Source organism: Miscanthus floridulus, chromosome 12 (genome assembly GCF_019320115.1).
Source record: "Miscanthus floridulus cultivar M001 chromosome 12, ASM1932011v1, whole genome shotgun sequence".
Taxonomy (NCBI): domain Eukaryota; kingdom Viridiplantae; phylum Streptophyta; class Magnoliopsida; order Poales; family Poaceae; genus Miscanthus; species Miscanthus floridulus.
The window spans coordinates 76,012,394-76,035,744 of record NC_089591.1 but is presented as its reverse complement, the minus strand read 5'-3'; the positions used below and the strand labels follow the sequence as shown (position 1 = coordinate 76,035,744).

General features: G+C 44.4%; 2 protein-coding genes across 3 annotated transcripts; both read left to right on the top strand.

The window, feature by feature from the left end:
• Positions 1-649: 649 nt before the first annotated feature.
• LOC136497667 (uncharacterized) lies at positions 650-4,145 on the top strand. Of its 2 annotated transcripts, XM_066493512.1 has the most exons (4): positions 650-945; positions 1,369-1,436; positions 1,536-1,663; positions 3,449-4,145. In XM_066493512.1, exons 2-4 carry the CDS (start codon positions 1,394-1,396, stop codon positions 3,893-3,895), a joined length of 618 nt encoding a protein of 205 aa, XP_066349609.1. In that variant the 5' UTR covers positions 650-945; positions 1,369-1,393; the 3' UTR covers positions 3,896-4,145. The 2 variants fall into 2 exon arrangements, with proteins under 2 accessions (XP_066349609.1, XP_066349610.1); XM_066493513.1 differs by lacking the exon at positions 1,369-1,436 and having other exon boundaries at positions 688-945.
• A 3,154-nt stretch (positions 4,146-7,299) lies between these two features.
• LOC136496913 (uncharacterized) lies at positions 7,300-11,072 on the top strand. The gene is made up of 7 exons (XM_066492693.1): positions 7,300-7,601; positions 8,720-8,967; positions 9,095-9,256; positions 9,348-9,504; positions 9,586-9,728; positions 9,834-9,869; positions 9,980-11,072. Exons 1-7 carry the CDS (start codon positions 7,526-7,528, stop codon positions 10,739-10,741), a joined length of 1,584 nt encoding a protein of 527 aa, XP_066348790.1. The 5' UTR covers positions 7,300-7,525; the 3' UTR covers positions 10,742-11,072.
• Positions 11,073-23,351: the final 12,279 nt, after the last annotated feature.

The window sequence follows — 23,351 nt, the reverse complement described above, 5'->3', positions numbered from 1 at the left end:
ATGTTCTTTTTTATTTAACAAATAGTGTTATTAATTAGGCTCAAAACGTTTGTCTCGTAATTTTTTACTAAACTGTGCAATTAGTTTTTCTTTTCGTCTATATTTAATGCTCTATGCATGGGTCGTAAATATTCGATGTAATAGGTATTGTAGCAATTTTTTTTGGAAGTTGGAGTGGAACTAAACTCTTCTTTGCCGATGGCTCCTAACTCCAACGGCAGTTGTCCTCTGGTAGTCTGTTCCCACCTGCTACTCGCGGTGGTATTCAATGCACGCCCGTCCTCTACGCAGGATCTGAATGTCGTCATCCCTGCGACGCTAATGACGTTTTAGCGACGTGCGGTTGGCTCGTGAGCGGTGATGAAAAATTGACCTCTGTGAGACTGACTCGTGTTTTGTTTTCTTTTTGTGTGTGAAAAAAAAAACTGAGCCTGACTTGTGGTTGCGAAAAACCGCCTGGTGGTGTGGCCTCTTGAGGCGAGAGGCCACTGGAAAGCCAAAAAAGCAGCGGACAACCACGCGATGGCGCGGTCGAAGATTAACACCGATTAATTAATCCCATCCATCCGCGCTTAACGCTAGCCGTCTGTTTCGTCTCCATTAACCAAATCAGTTTTTTTTCCCCTTGCACCGTTGAAGTCCACAGCGCACATAATCTGTCCTCAAACCCGGGGAAAGCAGCGATTTACGCATATGCCCTCCTCCAGCCATCAGTAGGCACGGCCAATCCTGCACCCACCACCTGCCCTGCCCCTCCTGCCCGAGCTGCCCGGCGCCTCTACCCTCCTGCTCCAGCCTCCTCCAGGCTCCAGAGAGTGAAAAGGTCTCCTTTCCTCTCCCTCCCGTTGCAGCCATGGAGTTTGCCTAGTTGTGCCCGTTGTGCACTAGCAGCCTCCTTGAAACCTCCAGATCTGTGCCTCCCAGGCCCCGTTCCTCGGCAACAAGGTAACCTCCCTGCTCCTGCCCTCTTTCCTGCCTATCCGGTGCATCTGTTAACGCCTAGGCTGCCTCCTAATCTGTCGTTTCATCAACTGTTTCATGTTAGTTTTCCTCTCCTGCAAAGTCTGTACCTTTTTATATGCATGTTTATGGAATAATATCTCCCTTGCAGAACAGATACTTCTAGTACTACTAGATGTGTACCAAACATTGCAGTTTCTTCTCTCTCCACGAGAGAGGAACTGAAAAAGTAGTTGCGCCCTCTTTCTCATCATCCCATGTTTCTTTCTATTCTGTTCTGTTCTGTTCCATCCGCAGTATTTTTTGGTCACCCCAAGTTCCCAAGAGCTTTTCTTTGGCTGACAGTTGTTGTACTTGCGCTCTGCCTGCCTGCGAGCAAATCTAAGATTGGGTTTTTGCTAAAATTAGGGGGGCACAGCACAGAAATCTGACTATGCCTGCTTTGGCCTTGGCCTTGGCCGGCCGGCCTTGGGAAAGTAAAAACCGCTGCCAGTGTTTAAGTTTTCCTCAACGGTATGCTGTCCCATCTGACGGACCTTGTTCCCTGTGCCCCGCCCACGTGGCCTCCTCTGCAGCCGTCCAGATGGCCACCGTGACGACCGCGCCCCTGCAAGTGCAGTCCGCCGCCGCCGCCGTACACGCCTGCGCCGGCGACGCTGCCGTCATGGAGAAGCTGCTGCTCGCCGTCACCGCCGCAGCCGAGGTAACGTCCGTAAAAATCACCGCCATGTCCCTGTTCATCATCTTGTCGTTCTAGTCGGTTTTGATTCGGCTGTTCTTTATTCTTTATTATCTCTAACCTCCTCGATTAGCTTGCACTTTTAATTTGTTTTTTTATTTAGAAAGAGGGAAAATATCCTACTGGTGCAAGGCCCGCTTGCTTTGGGCCGTTGAGTGGGTGGGATATTGTTCTTTGTTTTGGACTTTTCGGATGCGGATTTGTGTGGGCGGGTTTAGGGTGTGGTTTTTGCAGCTGGGGTCCGGGATTTGAGTTCCGTCGGAGGAGGGGGTGGTGAGTGGGGGCCCACCGGGCCACAGGATACGAACGAAATGGAAAAGCGCCCCCTTGTTGCTTGCTAATTACGTGCCTACCCCCGCGCCGCGCCCCCGAATATTCGCTTCCCATGACACCGAAAGATTCCTCCTCGATCTCTCAGATATTTTTTCCCCTCGTCAACAACTCGTGCGATTTTCTTTTTCCTACCCATCTAGAAAACGGTGAGAAACTGCCGTCCCGTTTCAGTGGCTTAACTTCTAAGCAAGATGGTTTAGACTTTATAAGACGCTGCACAGCGATCTGCCTACTGTAGCAGTGTTATTATGCGTCCAGATCTCTCTCTCAGAGAAATTAATATGCATCTAGGTTTTTTCTGCACACAGTTTGGAAGGAGTACTTTCGTCAGGACGAGAAAAGGCTTTTCTTAAACGCCAAGCCTGTCCGCCGTCAGCGTGTTTGCTGTTTGCACTTTGCTGCATCCCGCAGGCGCTGCGAGTTGCGACTGACAAGTTGGTCCACGGTTATTTTCCAGCCGGGTCCATAGTTATTTTGCAGCAAGGTCCCTAGTCTATAGAGATATTTCAACGAGGTTGTTTCCTCCATCAGTTGTCCAAGTCTTCTGTTAGAGACACAGTTTCCAGTGGGGCCAGATTGTCATGCTCAGTGGCCTCTTGCCCTCATCTATACGGCCCCCCTTGCCAGGCATGTCGCCCCGGCCCCCGGGTAGCTGTGTGTACTCTTCAGCTTACCCTCCAAAACCGGTGCATGAACAGTTGCAGCAGATCCAAGTCATTGCCTCTTTTCTTTCTTAGATTAGATCTAGCTACCGTGTCGACTGGTGGAGGTGGAAGATGCTGTATCTCCACATGTATAGTTGTTGACAGTACCATGCAAGTTCTGCAACAAACTATCCTATTTCCTCTCATCTGCACAGAACAACACCTTACCGAAAAACTTAAAAGACTGCAGTACTTTAGTACAGTCATCTTTGATTTTTTTTTTGTGAGTCGTCTTTGATGTTTATAGCCTCCTTAGTTACCAGGCTTAGCCGTTTAGCATTTAGAACCCACCCTGTAAAAATGGAAAATGTATCTATAAAGTCTCTCAAGCGATGAAACCTGGCTAAGCATTCAGTTCTTTTCTGCCAAGAAGACTATTGCAGAACGTCTTGGACAATATAGTTGCACATCGAGGAATGAGTTAATGTTCTTGCTTCTTGACATGTCCAGTTTATCATGGTAGCCTACTAATCTGCTGCGTGTGCTGTGACTAAAGTTTTTTTTTTCTTGGCATCGGTACATCTGGTTTGCTTTCTATGGTGTCATTTCTTCCCACCTTGTTTCATATTTGATATATGTGTGTTCAAGCATGCTATGGCGGCGTGGCCTTAAGATGTGAATCCAAATTACCATTTGTGCTATATGAATTTCTGCTTCTTGAGTGTTTAACTTTGTTCTGAATGTTGACACCTGAATATTGATCATTGTACAGGGTCCTATCTGTGGCATGCCTGACTTCAAGATGAGCGGAAAGAAGAGTGATGAGCTTGAACCTGTTGATGCTGGCGATGAAGATGGTGATGGTGACGACGGGGACGAGGACGGTGACTTTGGGGAGGGTGAAGAGGACATCTCAGAAGGGGAGGGGTATGACAACCCAAAGGGCAATGAGAACAAGAAGAAGCAAAGAGGTGATGCTGAGGAAAACGGTGAGGAAGATGAGGAAGAACCAGAAGACCAGGAGGGTGGTGGCGGCGATGACGATGACGACGATGATGATGACAATGGGGATGACGAGGACGACGACAATGGGGATGACAACGGGGATGACGAGGAGGACGGCGGTGAGGATGAGGAAGACGACGACCAGGACGAGGACAACGAGGAGGAAGATGATGATGAAGACTCACTCCAGCCCCCAAAGAAGAGGAAGAAGTGAAGATCTTCGCTCCGGCTTTAGTTACCATGTGCTGAGTTCTGGCTCGCTTTTCGTCATATCCTCGCATTTGAACTTTCCCTTAGAGAGTTAAGAAGGATCCACACGTTCAGCAGCACGTGTGGGCTTGTAGGCGCTTTATGGTTTGAGGCAATTAGGGAGAACTCTATGTCATTGTTGCTTGCTTCTGTGGAGTCGAACAGATGTTTCGCTAACATAATTCAACCTGAGTGATGAAAGCCTCGAGATTGAATATGCCATCTCTTTTATCTCGTATGGAATCAATGATGGAGCCCTGGTGGTCGCGTTCCTTAAATAGTGAATTATCTTGGCAGATGGCAGCTTCGTGTGAATTGTACGTTTATACTATATACATTCAAATCTCAACTGATATATAACTGATCGGAACAAGATTGAATATTGCATTATTGGTAGTTTTCTGAAATAGAATGGTTATGATGGCAATGTGATTATGACTTACGGAGCCACTGGAAGCCAGACAAGTGCATACAGACTTTTAGGTAAAAGGGATGGTAGAGCTGAAAAACGCTTGAGCTTCTCATTCAGATCAGATCAGATCTTCCGGCATGAAGCTCTCAAACAAGCGGCCAACTTGTGTCGTTCATGTGTTTGTGTTAACAATAATCTTCCTTTAGGGCTTGTTCAGTTAATCCCCTTCACAAGGGATCAATCTCCACCAAACCAAACAAAGCCTTAGGATGTACAACAGTACAAGCACAACATGCCTTGTGTGTTCCTCTTAGCCTCTTGCTCCGTCCAGGTTCTAAAAAAAAATTGTTTTGGACAAGACTTGGATTAAATATTGGGAATATAAATCATGAATAACTTTTAAGTTGTTGAGTTTGGAAATGTAAAATCCATATGAATAGATTTGTTTTAAAAAATATTTTCATAAAAATATACATATATCACTTTTTATAAAATTAAAAAGTCAAAGTAATGCTTTGGAAACCGTGTTGTTGTCCAAAGCAACTTCTTTTAGGAACCTGGATTGAGTAACTGTCTAGCTCCATATTCGTTTTTACTAGTGCCCTCTTGAGGACTTTATGCCCTGTTCGCTTGGGCTTGTTTGGCTTATAAGCCGTATTTTTTCAGCCAACGAATAATATTTTTCTCTCACACCAAATCAGCCAACATTACTTTTAGTCGTGGCTTATCAGCCAAACAAGCCCAAACGAACAGGGCGTTTATAGATTTGCCATCTAGGATGTCGTATCACTGAGTTATTAACACACCTTACCATATGAGTCAATGACACGTGGGTCTAGTGGCTATATTTCAAGTATCTAAATCCAGTTCTCGACCATCATTCTTGTGAACAGTAGTTGTGTTGACTCTCACTAGAGCAACACATGCCTTCACCTTTCGTGTCATCATCCGTGGTCACCACCGCCTTGAACCTACCCTCCATTACTCTCATCATTGTGGATGTCTCGACTTTCGATGGCTAGTGATTCTCCACTAAGTCACACCACCTTACAGAGGCAGAGCTTCATACATGATAAACCACGTCTTCTTATGCTAAGTCAAAGTGTTAGTCTAATGTTTGCTATTTAGTACTATCTCGTAAGGATTTAGTGTTGCATACTTGATTGAGGTCGTGAGGGCCCATAACTTAAGACTTCTTGATACAGATAGATTGATTACTATAAAAAAATGCATTTTTTATAAAAGTACTTTTTCAGCACATATTTTGCATGCATGTCTTGGATGTGTGCCATTTGTTCTTTACACGAAAGGAAATAGGCGCCAACATCGTACAATAATCCCTTGTTTCGCAACCCCAGCTTTTCACGTGTGTTCACCATGGATTATAATCATGTTACCCTATCATCTAGTGCTATACATAAACCACACATTTAAAAAAATCATATAGTAGAATTTGCCTCGTACTTCTCCTTACTTTTGCATCAATGGTAACGTACTACAATATTTTATCTGATATATTACTTGTAGGTGACTCAAGAGAAAATCTAGACGTGAGAATGTAGGGTTTGAGTAGACAATAGACGACAATAGACTTACCCATTCTCACTCGTATAGTCCTAGAGCTAAGATATCCAGAAATTAACTATAATCATAGGGGAGCGTATCCCATGACCCGTTGCACCCTCAGGGGGTGTGCCACCTCGTCTTCCTCCTCGCGACAGCTTCTTCTCCGTGCTCCTCCTCGTGACGAGCACGCTCCCGCAGTCTTGTTTCTCCCTCCCTGCGCTCGTCCTCGACCCCGCCCTCCTCCTCGCTCTCGCCCTCGCCCCCACCGCGGCTCGCTAGGGTTCGCTGGAGCTCTGGCATGCTAGGGCGCGACCCTAGCACGGCGAAGCTCCAGTGAACCCTAACGCGCCCGCGGCGCGGCCACCTTCTTCGCCCCTCCCCTCTCGTCGGAGCTCCGCTATGGCCACGCTCGTTGGCAACGCCGAGCTCCAGCCATGGCGCCCTCGCCCCGACCTGGCCCGGCCGTCGCCAGGGCCCCGAACCGCTTGGCCTCCTTCCCCACCACCGCCGCCCTGCCTCCCTAGGGCCTCTTCCTTCTAAGCCTGTTGGAGTTGGCTTCTTCTCCCTCTTCGGCTACCTCATCATCATCATCTCCAACGAGCTCCTCGCCGGAACCCTAGGCGACTTCTTCTCCCTCTCCGGTGCGGGTGCGGACACAGGTGTGGGGCGGGCGCAGGCGGGAGGAAGAGAGGCGGCGGAGGAAGGAGAAGGACATAGGGAGGAGGCGAGAGCGAGGAGGGCGATGGGTCACACGCTCGCGCAACCCTGTCGCGTATTAGAGTTTGCGATAATCATATGTTATAAACTAGAAGTAGCACAACGTTAGCACTTGGGTTTCCATGTCGGGAAACTTGTGGATGAACATGGGAAAGAAAGTGATGCAGTACTATAGCACTCCAACTAAGCGACAAGTGTTGCCTTTAAAGGAGAGAGAACGCGTCAGTGAGGCAAATCGTGGTGTTGTGCTACTACTAAATATGCAGCATGTTCGGTTGGTTGGTTTGTATCGTTGCTGGTTCGTGAAGAAGTATTGCTGGCTGGTTTGTGTGAGAGAAAAATACTGTTTTGGCTGGAAATTTATGATCGTTTACAACAAGCCACAGCCAAACGAACAGGCTGATGGTTGTATAAAAAAGCGGGAGCGCCGCGAATATTAGCCTAATCTAATGGGCTTGGAGATGAGATATTAATCTTTTACTATTCGGTGACCTAAACCTCTTATTTTTCTGGTAAGACCGGATGTCACTTAGGGTCCCGTTGTCTATATTTATTTATTTTATAATAATAATAATTTGATGATAAAAATGGTAATAAGTTGTTTAATCTTTTTTTCTAAAAGGTATCTCTATCTAAATTAAAGGAAAAAACAAAAAGAACACACAAGGAAAATGCTTCAGCCGATCTGAATCACGCTTACACTCCTCTTCTTTAGTTCTTACCTCTCCAAACCCTAGCCTCCCTGATCCATCCGCACCTAAATTTCGGCGGCTGATGCCTCCGCCATCGCCGCCGTGGTCGTCTAGCAGCTCTTCTATCTAGGTTTCGTCGGTCCCTCTTCCTCCCCCCGCCCCCAAGATCTGCGCGACGATTTGAGCACTCCGTGCTGTTCGGGCGGCCATGAACAGCGCGTTCAGCGAGGACATACTCGCTGACAAGCTCGCCAAGCTTAACAACACGCAGCAATGCATCGAGAGTATCCTTTCCCTACTTTTCACCGTTCAAATCTTTGGACTTTGGACTGTTTGTGGTGCTTCCAGGGAAGTTTTGTGTGAATTTGCAACTTGTGCGCTTAGTCTCGCGTTTTCTGTACGATTAGACTGTAGATACATCTCTTTTCCGTGCTTAATCTCGCGTCCATCGAATTGTTGTCAGGTTCGTTCAAAAGGATGTATCTTTGAATAGCCGGCAGGGAGAATTTCCCCGTTCTGCACCCTGAGCAGATAGATTGAGTTCTTGATATGTTTGCTTCTTTTGCCTACTGAATATGTCTTGACTTCAAATCTTTTAACCTACTAGATGAGTGCCTGTGCGTTGCAACGGGTGCAACATAAATTGAATGAGATGTTTGTTAGCCAAGTCAAAATCAAGAATATATCAATTCAATTTTTCACATGTATTATACGATGATAATGTCTAGAAACACATTCATTATCGTAATGAATCTGAAATAAAAGCTAGGCTTGGAACTTGTTGTCTGAAAGTTACGACAAACATCAATTGCCTCAGAGGCTGAAAATTTATTGCTAGGCATCGAATTGAATTTATCCATGCTCTACCTTGCCAAAATATGTATACTCGGACTTACAATATCCTAGCCCGCATGAGGCATGACAATAATTCAATTTTTGGGGGAAAAAGTGTTTGTTGTCAACACGCAACGCGAAGGACGACGAATGAGATTTGGATCACGATCATGATCATTGCGTGGTGATATTCCAATAAATTCCTTTCTCTTCCCATAATTCTCTTTCCGTTTTATTCCATTTTATTTATTTGCCTTTCAGTGTCTCCATACGGTGATTATTTGTCTGCCGGTGATTTCGTGAGTTTTATTCCATTTTATTTACTTGCCTTCCAGTGTCTTCATGCGGTGATTATTTGCCTGCCGGATATGAATCGCATGAGATGCGGTGATTATTTGTCTGCCGGATATGGATCGCATGAGTGTTTTGGTTCTGCCGGGTAGATGTTGACAATCAGTATGTTTTAGTTGTAGAGATTCAGTTGGTGTAAATAGATTGAGTTCTTTGCCATAACATGTATTTTTTTTATCCGGTTGTTGCCTTGACTTTTGCTCTTTGTGGCCACTAGCACTGTCGCATTGGTGCATTTACCATAGAAAGAATGCAGAGCAAATTGTTCAGACTTGGGACAAGCAGTTCCAAAGCTCTGATAAGGAGCAGAAGGTCCCTTTCCTTTATCTTGCTAATGACATCTTACAGAACAGCAAGCGCAACGGGACAGAGTTTGTAGAAGAATTTTGGAAGGTTCTCCCTGGGGCGCTTAAAAATGTAAGTGAGAATGGTGACGACCGTGGGAAGAAGGTGGCATCTAGGCTGGTGAGTGTTGTATATCGATGTCATGAGTTCCCAGCTGTTGCATATCTGTTCTGAAGATACACGTGTCTCCTGTTAATATTGTCGTGTAGCTGCAAAAACTTATTAGTAACGCACAAATGTGTCCTAGGTTGACATATGGCAAGAAAGGAGAGTTTTTGGCTCACGTGCTGGGGGCATCAAGGATGTGATGCTTGGCGCAGCTCCCCTTCCTGTTTTAGATATGACCAAAAAGCGCTCTCACAGTTCATCAATAAGGATTGTTAAAAGAGATTCGCGTTATGTGAAACTTGTAAGATTTTCTACTCTTACTACTAGACTATTTTTTAACACTTATACTTTGCTGTGAAATTCTCTCAAATATTATCGCCATCTTTGATCAGAGACTAGGCATTGGAGGCACTGCAGAGAGGATTGTATCTGCATTGCATACTGTTCTCAGTGAACAAGCAGATGAGGATGCTGACCTCGAAAAATGCAAGACTTCTATGCGTCATGTTGGAAAGATGGAGAAGGACGTCGACAGCGCCTGTAGCAAAGGTAATATTTGTTGCCGGCCTGGGTGGAGTCCTGCATTTTTGCTACCTTAGTAGACATTCTTAAGACGTCCTCTGTATGCAGCCGAAGATCCTCGTCGTGAGGTTCTTTGCACAGAACTAAAGGATGAGGAGGCTAACATGAAAAAATGCATCGAAAAGCTAAAAGTTGTTGAGACAAATAGAGCAGCTGTTGTGTCTGAATTGAAGGAGGCATTGCAGGAACAGGTCAGAACAACTTGGATTTTGTCTTTTCGAATATGTATTAGCTTGTCATTGTTACTTGTATTTTGTCGATGGAGCTATGGAATCTTATTTGTTTATGTTACTCAGGAATCTGAACTGGAGAAAGTCTGCACTCAGTTACAGGTAATGTTTTCCAACCATTCCAAACCATGGAAATGTTGATACATGCTTATAGTGTTCTGTAGGATGTGAACACTTGTCATTCTTATGTTTTTAAATTTTCCAATCGGCAGCTAGCTGAAGCAATGGTTCATGAAGCCTCCAACATGCAGCGGAAACTCAAGAATGAGCCAACCATTCCGCTGCCCAAATCAGCATCTTCAGTAGAGCCAAGAAAGGTGCTTTCCAATGGGCTAGTAAAGGAGCAGCAAAAGACAGCTGCTGCTATTCTTGCGGACAAGATTGCAGCATCATCAAACTCTCAGCAGATTCTGCAGTCTGCACTTTCCAAGTTTGCTGCTGAAGAAGCGAAGAATTCATCTGAAACACGCTCAGATAAGAGGCAGAAAACTGACCAACTTTCGCAGGTACCAAGCGTCGCAAATGCTGCAGCTTTCGTTCCAATGCCACAAGTGGTTGCCACAACAGCTCAGCAGCAGCCCCAGGCAATCTTAGTGCAACAAGCACCTATGCAGAGCCAAGCCTCTGCATCTCAGCCACAGTACAATATCTACCAGGCCCCTCCCCAGCAGTTTGTCCCTCAGCCTGGGGGTGTAATGATGGGCATGCCTTACAACATGAGCACCATGGCCCCGTCGCCGCCGCCTCCACCGCCCCAGATGATGAACCTAGGAAGGCCCTCACCTTCAGCTCCACAGCCTCAAATGGCTGTCATGCCTCAGACTCAGCCACCAACGCCACCGATGCTTCAGCAGCAAATGCCAATGAACCTAGCGCCTCATATGCAGTTTGCCCTTCAACCGCCTGGCGTGCCGCCTTTCAGGCCCATGCAGCCACCTCCTGGGATGCAATACTTCCATCCCCGATCTCAGTGACAGTTTTGGTAGCCCAGCCCTGTTAAACTTTGACAGGTTTTCGATTTAGCGTTGACTGGTAGGCAGGATCTGACTTGCTGTAGAGTATACTGTTTGTGCTGTTCATTTTGCCATATGTTGTTGTACTGTACATGTAATGCGAGGAGAGTTAAAGAGCGAGGAGAGTAAAAGGAAGATTAAAGATTCACATAGGCCTGCTTCGTTCTCGTACAGCTGCATCGTATATGCTTGATGGGGGAGCCGAATTTTAGAAAATGGAGGAGGTTTGGTAGGTCGAATTTGCGGCCGGAAGTGAGGTGAGTTTTCTTTTCTCCATTTTGAGCATGCAGGTGGAGTTACTGGGGCCTGATATCTAGGCATTGCTTTTTTACATCAGCCGAAAATATTTTTTGGTAGTATAGTCAACGAAATACAGAAATTTTGTTTTTGCAATTACAATGGCCTGGAGCAAGATGGCGCACTGGTCCTGATCGTGGGCTCGGCCTCAGGGTCAGGATCTGGGCCAGGTTTTCCACCCAGATACGCCCGTACATGCCCCCGGAAAAGAACAAGAGGAACGAACCCCATGCCGTTTTGTTCCGTCAGACAAAACCACAGAACGTGTTTTCCCCAAAAATGCAAATATGGTCGATGTGGGTTAGATTAGATTGAACTTTATTCTTTTCTCTAACAACGGAAGAAAATAGTGGATGACCAAGGAGAACAATAATACAATATCATCCAAAGGTATTCACGTGCCTGAACCTTAGTTGCTTCTGCTGGGTTTTAGCCTATTCCAATTTGTTTGTGACTTAAAGGCTTTGTTGTTGTTGTATCCAAAGGTAGTTAAAAGTTGGAAGATTTTGATGAAGCTAAAAATGACTTGCGTCTGTAAGTATGGCAAAGGGTAGAGCGTATGAGAATCTTTATCAATATTTGAGAGGAAGGAGAGAAGGATATTTATAGGATGACTAGGGTTTGTGAGAGAAAGACAAAGGACTTCAACCAAGTTAAGTGTATTAAGGATGAAAGGGAGCATCTCTTGGTGAAGGAGGATGAGATCCGACATCGATGGTAAGAGTATTTTGACAAATTGTTTAATGGTGAGAATATGGACGCAACCTTTCAGTTGGATGACTCTTTTGATGACACCAATAGGCGTTTTGTGCAGAGAATCCAAGAATATGAGGTCAGAGAGGCATTGAAAATGATAAAAGGAGGTAAGGCGATGGGACCGGATGGTATCCCAATCGAGGTGTGGAGATGCCTTGGGGACATAGCTATAATATGGCTAACCAAGCTGTTCAACCATATTTTTCAATCGAACGAGATGCATGACGAGTGGAGAAGAAGTATATTGGTACCGATCTACAAGAATAAAGGGGATATTTAAAGTTGTATTAATTATCAGAGAATTAAGTTGATGAGCCATACTATGAAGCTATGGGAGAGAGTTATCGAGCATCGCTTGAGAGCAATAACACGGGTCTCTATGAACCAATTTGGTTTCATGCCCGGAAGATCAACCATGGAAGCCATTTTCTTAATAAGACAAGTTATGGAGCGGTATAGGGAGAAGAAGAAGGACCTACGCATGGTCTTTATTGACTTGAAGAAGGCTTATGATAAAATACTAAGGAATGTTATGTGGTGGGCTTTGGATAAATATAAAGTTCCAACGAAGTACGTCGGGCTCATTAAGGACATGTACAATAATGTTGTGACTAGTGTTCGAACAAGTGATGGAGACACGGATGACTTTCCGATTAGGATAAGACTACATCAAGGATCAGCTTTGAGCTCTTATCTGTTTGCCTTAGTGATAGATGAGGTCACAAGGGACATATAAGGGGACATCCCTTGGTGTATGCTTTTCGCGGATGATGTAGTGCTAGTTGATGAAAGCTGGATAGGAGTGAATCAGAAATTGAAGTTATGGCAGGAGACTTTGGAGTCCAAAGGTTTTAGACTCGGTAGAACTAAAACTGAGTATATAAGATGTGACTTCGGCACTACTACTCGGGAGGAGGAAGATATTAGTTTGGAAGGTCAAGTAGTGCCTAGGAAGGATACCTTTCGATATTTAGGATCAATGCTACAGAGAGACGGGGATCTTGATGTAGACTAGGCCTGATCTTCCGAAAGGTATGATAGCGTCGATTGGTGGAGACTCGACGTTCACGATCTAGGCTTTGAACCAAGACTGATTTGGACCCCCGCAACTATTACACCACTACTCCATTGGTTATCAACCACGCGAACGCGATTGACCTCGCCGAGAAGGCTTTCCTGCAAGCGAATCGAGAACACAAGCAAGAACGGGATGAACATAATCTGAAATTATAAATAAATATGAGGCTTATGAAAACAAAGAGTTCAAGTCTTTATTCGAAAGGACTAATCGCCATAGGCGAACAAGATCAAGAACTGGGGCCCTGGTTCACAGCAAACAGCCTTGGCGGCACAGTTGCAGCAAAACGATGTCTGTTTTATGTGGAAATCAAGAACTAAACAAAACCCAAACCCTAAGTAAAGCGATAACTGCTAATTATAGAGTCTTGGACATCACCCCCTGGACATGCCCCCTAATGGGTCCAAACATGATACACGGTCCAATGGACCAAAAGACGGTGTCACAGCACCCTGACAAATTCTGGACACTGACTTGTTTCGATGATTTCCGTTGATTCTGAAGATCTTTTGACGTGAGACCACTTGGATTGACTTCCTTATCAAGTTAGCTTTACAACCATATGTGGATCGTCAAAGACAGAGTCCGGATACATCCTGGGTGACCAGTTTAAGGTAGACTGGTCCTAAAGGCCGAGGCAGACTCGAACTTGAGTTACTTTGGGCCTACACCTCGGGGACTCGAACCGAATTAGCCTCAGGCTTCCTTCTTAACTTGGACACCCTTGCTGGACTCCTATCCCTCCATACCATGCACCAAATATGGTCATATGCATGGGTGTCATGTCCTCATCATCCTCCCCTTCTCGACGAAAAGCCGTCCTCAACGTCGATTGTGCTTGAAATTGATCCTGCACAACACAAAGGAGAACGGGGTTGTGAAGACAAAGGGAACTGAAATAATTATAAGAAGGAACGTGGCCATGTTTCCAAGTTTCTAGCATGTCATCTCGCATAAAAATTTTAGCAAACATGTAGACTCCATGATCCGAATGTACATGATGTATGTCAACACTATCCTGCAAAAGATTAGAACTAACCAAAGACAATGCAGAAATAGATGGTCTAGCAGACATATGTAGCAACCAACAATGCTACCCTTCTTGGAAGTGAACTTGTTTCTTTGAGAAACATGAGAAAATATTTGTATTATTAGGATTGTCCTCTAAACGATCATAATCTTATACAACAAAAGGAGAATTCATATTACTATGAACGTATACTCGATGTATCATATATTGTCCTTTGTTGCTATATTTGCCAATAACATGATATGTATGTTTAGAAAACCAAGGCAAATCGGTATATTTAAAAAGACTCTCCTCCAAACAATCTAGGTTACACAAAACATCAAATTCAATGTAACCCAAAGTATATAAAGAAGACAACAGTTTGAGCTCATCAGTTTTAGTAGCAATATGAATAACATGTTTATTTTCAACACAAGTGGTTGGTTCCAAAATATGTAAAACTGAAGCATCATCAACCAATTCATCTTTATCACAAGGAACATCAAGCAAATTATCATAGGACAAAGATAAATCAAGAGAGGGTTCCACTAACAATTGCTCTATGATAGCATGGTTTGTGGAAAAAATTAGTACATTAAAATAATTCTCACCTTCCATGAGTGTAGCATCATAGGCATTACCTGTGTTCTCAGCAGAAGTAATAGGTGCATTGTGAAGTGATGATTCTGAATTTACATGAGGTTGTGAGCTTCTCATTTTCTTCCATGTCATCCTCTCGCTTATGTACATTTGAAAGGTCCTTGTTTGGTTTTGGTAATTGAGTGACAACTTAGGTGGACTAATTGTGTTTATGTGAGATACATAGGTGATTAGTCCACAGGTACATGTATGTGAGCAACATATGCCATGAAGGTAAAAATAGCTTGGAGATGTTGCAAAGCTCACACATGTGATGATGAAGGAGCTTAAATGCACATGAGACATGACATTGAGTCATGTGATCAAGGTGGAGAAGATCAAGACAAGACTTGGCTTGATGGACTGGTTGCAAGCGTGAAGGGCAAGTTGAAGGCTTTGGAGTGATGGACCGCGTGGCGGTGAAGCTTGAGCAAGACTTGGCGCCGATGGACGATGGCAACGGTGAAGAGCAAGTAGAGTCAAGATCGATGAACCAATATGATCATGTGATGATATGAAGTGGATCATATCATTATTGATCGTGTTGGTGCATGTGTTGCATCGACATTGAAGGAGATGGAATGGAATGCGCAAGGCAAAGGTATAACCTAGGGCATTTCATTTCACCGGTCATAGGTGTGTAGAGAAGTTTATGACCGGGTTTAGGATAGATGGCCGTACTATCAAGAGGGATAAACTTGTTTGCATATCGGTCATCTAGTGCCACTCGAGTGATCTAACTTTGTATTGTCGCTAGGATCGAGTGGCGTGGCAAGTTGAGTGGCTAACATCCTTTGGGAAATGATTGTGAAAATGCTAACACACATACACATGTTGGTGTACACTTGATGGTGTTGGCACATTTACAAAGGAGGTGGTGTTTGCAGGTGTTGGCGCTTTCGGGAAAATAGAATGTCTATTTTCTATTGCGCCGGATGCAAATTCTTGGTGGTTAGCACATTGGTGCAAGGGTGAAGAAGTTAGAAGTGAAAACGAGTTGGTCGCGAAGATGCCGGCGTCGGTCAACTGACCGGACGCTGGATCTGAATGCACCGGACGCTGGAAGGCTACGTCCAGTCAGGCTGGCGTACGGTGACGCAGTAGCTGGAGAGTGACCGGACGCTGGCTGCGTCCGATCGCGTTCGACCGGACGCGTCCGGTCATCCTCGGGAGCTTACTGGAAACGACCGGACGCTGAGGGTCCAGCGTCCAGTCAGTTGAGTGCTGCTGCGTCCGGTCAGGTCAAGTGACCGTTGGAACCGGGACACGTGGTCGTCTGTGGGCTACTGGACGCTGAGGTCCAGCGTCCAGTCAACTCGACCGGAGCGTCCGGTCGGCCCGACCGTTGCCCAGTGAAGGGGTAACGGCTAGTTTAGCCTTTGGGGCTATAAATAGAAGTGGCCTTCGGCCATGGCTGGTGTGGAGCACCTCAAGGGACTTAGTGTCCATGCTTATGAGTGCTTGGGAGCCCTCCATCACACATATACTTGATAGTGATCATTCGATTGTGTGAGTGAGCGATTCTAGTGCGATTGCATCGTGAGGTTGCATCGAGTGGCACTAGGTGATCGAGTTGCAAGCCGGTGGTGCTTGTTACTCTTGGAGGTTGCCACCTCCTAGACGGCTTGGTGGTGGTCTCCGTCGAAGCGCGCAAGAAGCTTGTGCGGTGCTCCGGAGAAGTGCTTGTGAGGGGCATTGTGCTCGCCCCGTGGGAGTCGCGAAGAGCAACTCTAGTAAAGCGTGTCATTGAGCTACCCTCACTCAAGGGGTAGGTTCTTGCGGCGCCCGACGTGCGGGCTTAGCGGGTGATGCTAATTAGCCGCCGAACCACCAAGTGAGCGGTCGACACAACGGGGACTAGCGTGTTGGCAAACACGTGAACATCGGGAGAAAAATCATCGTGTCAACCTTGTTCTTCCCATTGGTTTGCATCCCCATTACACAAGCTTGAAATTACTTTTATACATATTAAGCTTGTGTAGTTGCTCTTGTAATTAGATAGCTTGTGTAGCTTGCTAATTACCTTCTTGCTTGTGTAGCATAGAAGTAGCTTCCTTGCGTGGCTAATTTGGTTTTAGTAACCTTATTAGTCACATTGCTTAGTTTGTGTAACTAAGTATTTGCGCTCTCTAATTAGGCATTGGTTGCCTTGTTATTGAGCATTGCTAGTGAGCTTAGTTAGCTTTGTGCTTTTGCTTACTAGCATGTGTAGGAGCTCCCTTGTCGCTTAAAGTACTAGTGGCATAGGTTTGTGTAACCTTGCTCCTAGAATTGTTTAAGAGAGCTCTAACTAGCCCGGCACCTTTGTTGCATAATTGTTATCTTTGCAAGGTGCTAGTGAACATATATAGTGGGGTGTAGTCTTGGCTAGACCGTTAGTTTAAATTCCGCATTTGTATCGGTTAGCCGACGCGATTAAGTTTTAGAAAAGACTATTCACCCCCCCTCTAGTCACCATCTCGACCCTTCAACATTATCCTGCAGAAGGTTAGTCATAGCAAGAAGAATAACAACAGACGCTTCCTCTAAATAGTGCACCTCAGCATATGAAGTTAAAATGGGAGGTGGATTAACAAATGTTTCTCGCATAAGGAGTTTCATGTCATTCCAAATTTGAGGTTTATCATAAGGATCTAAAGACTCCCACTAAGATAAAGCAGAATATCGTAAAACACTAGCTGCATTTTTTACCTTCTTCTTTGGACACATAAAGCGAGTAGCAAATATGTTATCTATGGTAATTTCTCACTCTATGTACTCATCAGCACCTATACCATCATAAGTCGGTGGATACGAATAACCTGTCATTGTTAGAAGACAGTAAAAGACAACACAAAAGTATTATCCCTATCAACTACTTAGGTTGTGGACAAGGAAAAAAATACACTCAACTCTCAAGCGTCTTACCACGGTCTTACAAGTGTTCTTACCAAAGCAACAGGCGGTGCAATCGGTCCGTGACTGTGATACCGTTGTAGCTTAAGTGTATCAGTTGGAAGGTGAACCTATACTTGGTTAGAAGAAAATGGAGCTTGGACAGGCACGATATAGTAGCAAGAAATATCAATAATTTAATTCAAAAATTACAAGATTGAAAAGTAGTCCCAAGCTAGTCTATGTCGCTGGCCTAAACTCGTCCTGGACCTAGTTCAAGCAAGCAATACAATACAACTTAGCACAAGGACTCAAAAGGATGCAAGCACTTCTAAACCTTTTTTTCACTTTCTTTTTCTTTCCTTCTTTATTTTTCTCTCTCTCTCTTTTTAGGTGCGGCTTTTTTTCCCTTCTTTTGGTTTTTGCACCTCTTTGCCTTTAACTCTTTCTTTTTTTACTCAGAAAAGTGCTGCAAAAATAATTGTAAATAAAAATATCAAGAAGCTGCACTATAGCGTGATCTAAACTCTCAGCTAGCAAAGCAATATCAGCAGTAGGACTGCCTAGGCATGGACACCCTGGTAGGAACTTTCCTTTTGGATTAGCGCAAGGAAAAACCAAAGAGATGCCCAATAAGGATCACAACTAACCAACAGTAGAAAATCTTGTGTGCATATTATTTCCAAAGGAGACTATAACTGTTAATTAATGCTTTCCTTTCTTTCTAACTGTGCACAAGAATAATCCACCAGCTGCAACCGTGGAGATCAGATGAGATATCCTTTTTAAACGTGAAAATAAGGATCATGATAAAGATTTGTACTATATGTCTCTCTCAACTTGACTTATTCTTTTTCCTCAATTTCTCATGTAACAACCAACAGAGATGCAAGATTTGGCGAAAAGGAACAAACTATCACTACATTGGAAGACAAGACTTGACAGTAGACCAAGAATAAGATCAGAACACAATGAACACTAAGACGCGGCGAGGGACGACAGTTCAATAAAACAAACTGAAATTAAAAAAATTACAAAGGCACAACGAGGCTATAGGACAGGGAATATGTGGCGGTGTATATTTTTTTGGCTTTTTATGGATGATATGTAATGCAAAAACAGTAACAATCTAAAGGAAAAAACAAAGTTATACCTAACGGGTAACAAGGTCTCTGATACCACTTGATGTAGACTAGGCCTGATCTTCTGAAATATATGATAGCGTCGATTGGTGGAGACTCGACGTTCACAATTTAGGCTTCGAACCAAGACTGATTCGGACCCCGCAACCGTTACACCACTGCTCTGTTGGTTATCAACCACGCGAACGCAATTGATCTCGCCGAAAAGACTTTCCTACAAGCGAATCAAGAACACAAGCAAGAACGGGATGAACGCAATCTGAAATTACAAATAAATATGAGTCTTATGAAAACAAGGAGTTTAAGTCTTTATTCGAAAGGACTAATCGCTCTAGGCGAACAAGATCAAGAACTGAGGCTCTGGTTCACAGCAAACAGCCTTGGCGGCACAGTTGTAGCAAAACGATGTCTGTTTCACGTGGAAATTAAGAACTAAACAAAACCCAAACCCTAAAGAGAGAGTGACGACTGCTAATTATAAAGTCTTGGACGTCACCCCCTAGATGTGTCTGAAAAGTCCTAATAGCTAGAGGGGGGGTGAATAGCCTATTAACAAATTTTACAACAACACTTAACAAACCGGTTAGACAATTATGAGACGAAGCGAGTGTTGCGCTAGCCTACTAAAAATACAAGCCACCTACCACAATTCTAGTATATATAGTTTTTATCCACACAATAACTATGTCACTACACTAAGTTAGTGTGCTCTCAAAGGCTAACTAAAGAGCCACACTAACTAAACTAACAAGCTCTCACAACTAGCTACACTAAAGAGCTTAATAACTAGTTTGCGGTAATATAGAGAGTGAGCAATATGGTTATACCATTGTGTCGAGGAAGGAGTTAGTCAATCATAAGAATGAATACCAATGAAGACCAATCATCTTGAAATCAAATGATGATATAATAATTTTTTACCGAGGTTCACTTGCTTACCGGCAAGCTAGTCCTTGTTGTGGCGATTCACTCACTTGGAGGTTCACGCGCTAATTGGCATCACACGCCAAACCCTCAATAGGGTGCCGCACAACCAACACAAGATGAGAAATCACACATGCCACGAGCAATTTACTAGAGTACCTTTTGGCTCTTCGTCGGGGATAGGTGAAGAACCCCTCACAATCATCACGATCGGAGCCAGAGACAATCACCAACCTCCGCTCGATGATCCTCGCTGCTCCAAGCCGTCTAGGTGGCGGCAACCACCAAGAGTAACAAGCGAATCCTGCAGCGAAACACGAACACCAAGTGCCTCTAGATGCAATCACTCAAGCAATGCACTTGGATTCTCTCCTAATCTCACAAAGATGATGAATCAATGATAGAGATGAGTGGGAGGGCTTTGACTAAGCTCACAAGGTTGCTATGTCAATGCAAATGGCTAAGAGAGTGAGCTTGAGCCGGTCATAGGGCTTAAATAGAAGCCCCCATGAAATGGAGCAATTGTACCCCTTCACTAGGCACTACTCGGGGTGACTGGATGCTTCCGTCAGATCGACTGAACGTAGGACCCCAGCGTCCGGTCGTGCGATGCATGCCACGTGTCATCGGCTTCAAATGTTATTCGCCCGATCTCAACGAGCAAGTGATGACTGGACGCGCTGCTGCGAAGTGACCGGACGCTGGACCTCAGCGTCCGATCGTTTCCAGTAAGCATCCAGAAACGAGAAATCACGATCGGACACGTCCAGTCATGCTCGACCGGACTCACCCAGCGTCTGGTCACTCGGCGTCTCCTCTGTGCACTGTCATGTCAGTGGGACCAGACGCAGCCCTCCAGCATCCGGTCACTAAGTGACCCAGCGTCCGGTCAGAGACCGACACCAGCGTCTTCGCTGCTTCTACTGACCGGACACACCGGTCCTTCCGAGACCAGCGTTCGGTCACTTACAGTGACCTCCATCTTTCTGTATAGGGCGTCGGTGGCACCGTGGGACTGTTCGCACTCTACGGACGGACACTCCACCGGTGAAGTTCCTAACCCTTGCTCAAATGTGCCAATCACCAAGTGTATCACCTTGTGCACATGCGTTAGCATATTTTCGTAAACATTTTCAAGGGTGTTAGTACTCCACTGGATCCTAAATGTGTATGTAATGAGTTAGAGCATCTAGTGACACTTTGATAACCGCATTTTGATACGAGTTTCACCCATCTTAATAGTATGGCTATCGATCCTAAATGTGATCACACTCACTAAGTGTCTCGATCACCAAAACAAAATGGCTCATATAATTTATACCTTTGACTTGAACCTTTTATTTTTCTCTTTCTTCTTTTCAAGTCCAGGCGCTTGATCATCACCATGGCATCACCATTATCATGTCATAATCTTCATTTGCTTCACCACGTAGAATGTGCTACCTATCTCATAATCACTTTGATAAACTAGATTAGCACTTAGGGTTTCATCAATTCACCAAAACCAAATTAGAGCTTTCAGCGCCTCCTAATGGGCCCAAACATGATACACGGTTCAATGGACCAAAAGATTGTGTCGTAGCACCCTGGCAGATTCTGGACACTGACTTGTTTTAACGATTCTTGTTGATTCTGAAGGTCCTTTGACGTGAGACTACTTGGATTGGCTTCCTTATCAAGTTAGCTTTTCAACCATATATGGATCATCGAAAACGGAGTCTGGATACGTCTTGAGTGATCAGTTTAAGGTAGGCTGGTCCTGAAGGCCGAGGCAGACTCGAACTTGAGTTGTTTTGAGCCTCCACGTCGGGGACACGAACCGAATTAGCCTCGGGCCTCCTTCTTGACTTGGACACCCTTGCTGGCCTCCTACCCCTTCATACCATGCGTCAAACATGGTCATATGCATAGGTGTCATGTCCTCATCAGATATTGATGAAGATGTTAGCCATAGAATCAAATTAGGGTGGATGAAGTGGCGTCAAGCATCTGGTGTCCTACGCGACAAAAGGGTACCACATAAGCTAAAAGTCAAGTTTTATAGGACGACGATTAGACCTACTATGTTGTATGGCGCAGAATGTTGGCCTACGAAAAGACGACATGTTCAACAGATAAGTGTCGCGGAAATACGTATGTTGCGTTGGATTTGCGGTCATATAAGAAGGGATCGAGTTCGGAACGATGATATACGTGATAGATTAGGGGTAGCACCAATTGAAGAAAAGTTTGTCCAACACCGGTTGAGATGGCTTGGACATGTCCAACGGAGACCTCCAGAAGCACCGGTGCGTAGTGGAATCCTAAGTCAGGATAGTAACATGAAGAGAGGCACAGGAAGACCGAAGTTGACTTGGGTAGAGGCAATAAAAGGAGACTTGAAATGATGGAATATACCCAGAGACTTAGCCTTAGATAGGAGTGTTTGAAAAACAATTATTCACGTGCCTGAACCTTGATTGCTTCTGCTGGGTTTCAACTCTAGTCTACCCCAATTTGTTTGAGACTTAAAGGTTTTGTTGTTGTTGTTTTGTTTGTTTTGGAAGGGTGTGAAGAGCAAATTACCCACCAGCCACCATCCATTTCGGAAACTCCTAGTGCCTTCAACTCATATCGCAGTTCCAACTTCCAAGGGCAGATTCTGTATGAATTAAGGCAGAGATGGTACTGTGTTACCCCTGCATTTGGGATGGTCTTATCTAACGCAAAACATAATGTAATCTCTCTAGTATGCATGATCCGAGCCCCAAGAGCATCATTTTATATAGAGGAAACAAAGAAACAAAATGTGATCTTGCTAGCAATATATAGCCCTGTGGGAACATGCATTGACTGGATGTTGCGAACTTATCTGACAAATATTTATATGATTACATCTACTTGACATGAGGTCCTCCAGAGAACTATTCAAGTTCAGACTTGACCGGGTAACGACGTGGGATATTTTCCATGAACAAGCATGGCATTTGACCGTGTATATCTTCCTTTCCTACAATTTCGAGCGATATTTCTGATGGCTTAAACCAGATAACGGTCTGTTGGGATGGGAGTGGCCGATTCAATTTGAGTACACTTGATCAATGAAAAAAGATGTAGTAGAAACCAAAACGTGCAGGAGAAATACAGGATCGTTTTTGTTGGATGGATGTACTGCAAGGCAAAGCAACTGGACTCTCAACAAAACGGTTAATTGCGTGCGTTTGTAGCCGTCAGATAACAAAACAGAATGCGATAAAGATCTCACATCATTACCCGGTCAAGTCTGAACTTGAATAGACCAGGATAGATAGACCAACCTCCCACCATAAATCCATAGAATAATTTAAGCGATGACTTGTTTTCTATTGGCAATGCATTAAAAAATACTAAAACCTGGATGTTCTGAATGTTGTGGGAGGACAACACTAGAATCTATAAATGAAAGGTAATTTGAAGCAAATTGGTGGCCTGTTGAGAACAAATCATGCAGAATTGTTCCTCTAGACGAAAGTGCTTTTTCATGAAAGCTCTCAGGCTTGTAATATGTATTTCATTTATAGTTTATACATAGAAAAAAAACCTAACAAAACAGCATCGACAGACTGAACTTGCCCTATCTTGACGAGTAAACCACATGCTAACCAGACTTGAAATTCAGTTCATGAATTACAAAGAGTTCTTTTTTAAAAAGGTTAAACTGGATTTCATTTCATCGAAGGCATGGTGAAAAGATGGGGCTAAACATTCGCATTTGGGAATATTGAACTGCTCTTTGCACATTACATTGCGAAGAGTGCAGCCATGCTTGACATGAGTACTACAGACAAGGCCGTATTTCCTTGTCTAGCTTGCCTGGCAGGCAATACAAAAGAG

Bases quoted from the DNA above. Each gene is read 5' to 3' on its own strand.
- LOC136497667 (XM_066493512.1), top strand. From the start codon at position 1,394: ATGCCTGCTTTGGCCTTGGCCTTGGCCGGCCGGCCTTGGGAAA. The intron at 1,437-1,535 runs GTAAAAACCGCT...CCTCCTCTGCAG, and splicing joins GGCCGGCCGGCCTTGGGAAA to CCGTCCAGATGGCCACCGTG. The intron at 1,664-3,448 runs GTAACGTCCGTA...ATCATTGTACAG, and splicing joins CCGTCACCGCCGCAGCCGAG to GGTCCTATCTGTGGCATGCC.
- LOC136496913 (XM_066492693.1), top strand. From the start codon at position 7,526: ATGAACAGCGCGTTCAGCGAGGACATACTCGCTGACAAGCTCGCCAAG. The intron at 9,257-9,347 runs GTAAGATTTTCT...ATCTTTGATCAG, and splicing joins ATTCGCGTTATGTGAAACTT to AGACTAGGCATTGGAGGCAC. The intron at 9,729-9,833 runs GTCAGAACAACT...TATGTTACTCAG, and splicing joins AGGAGGCATTGCAGGAACAG to GAATCTGAACTGGAGAAAGT.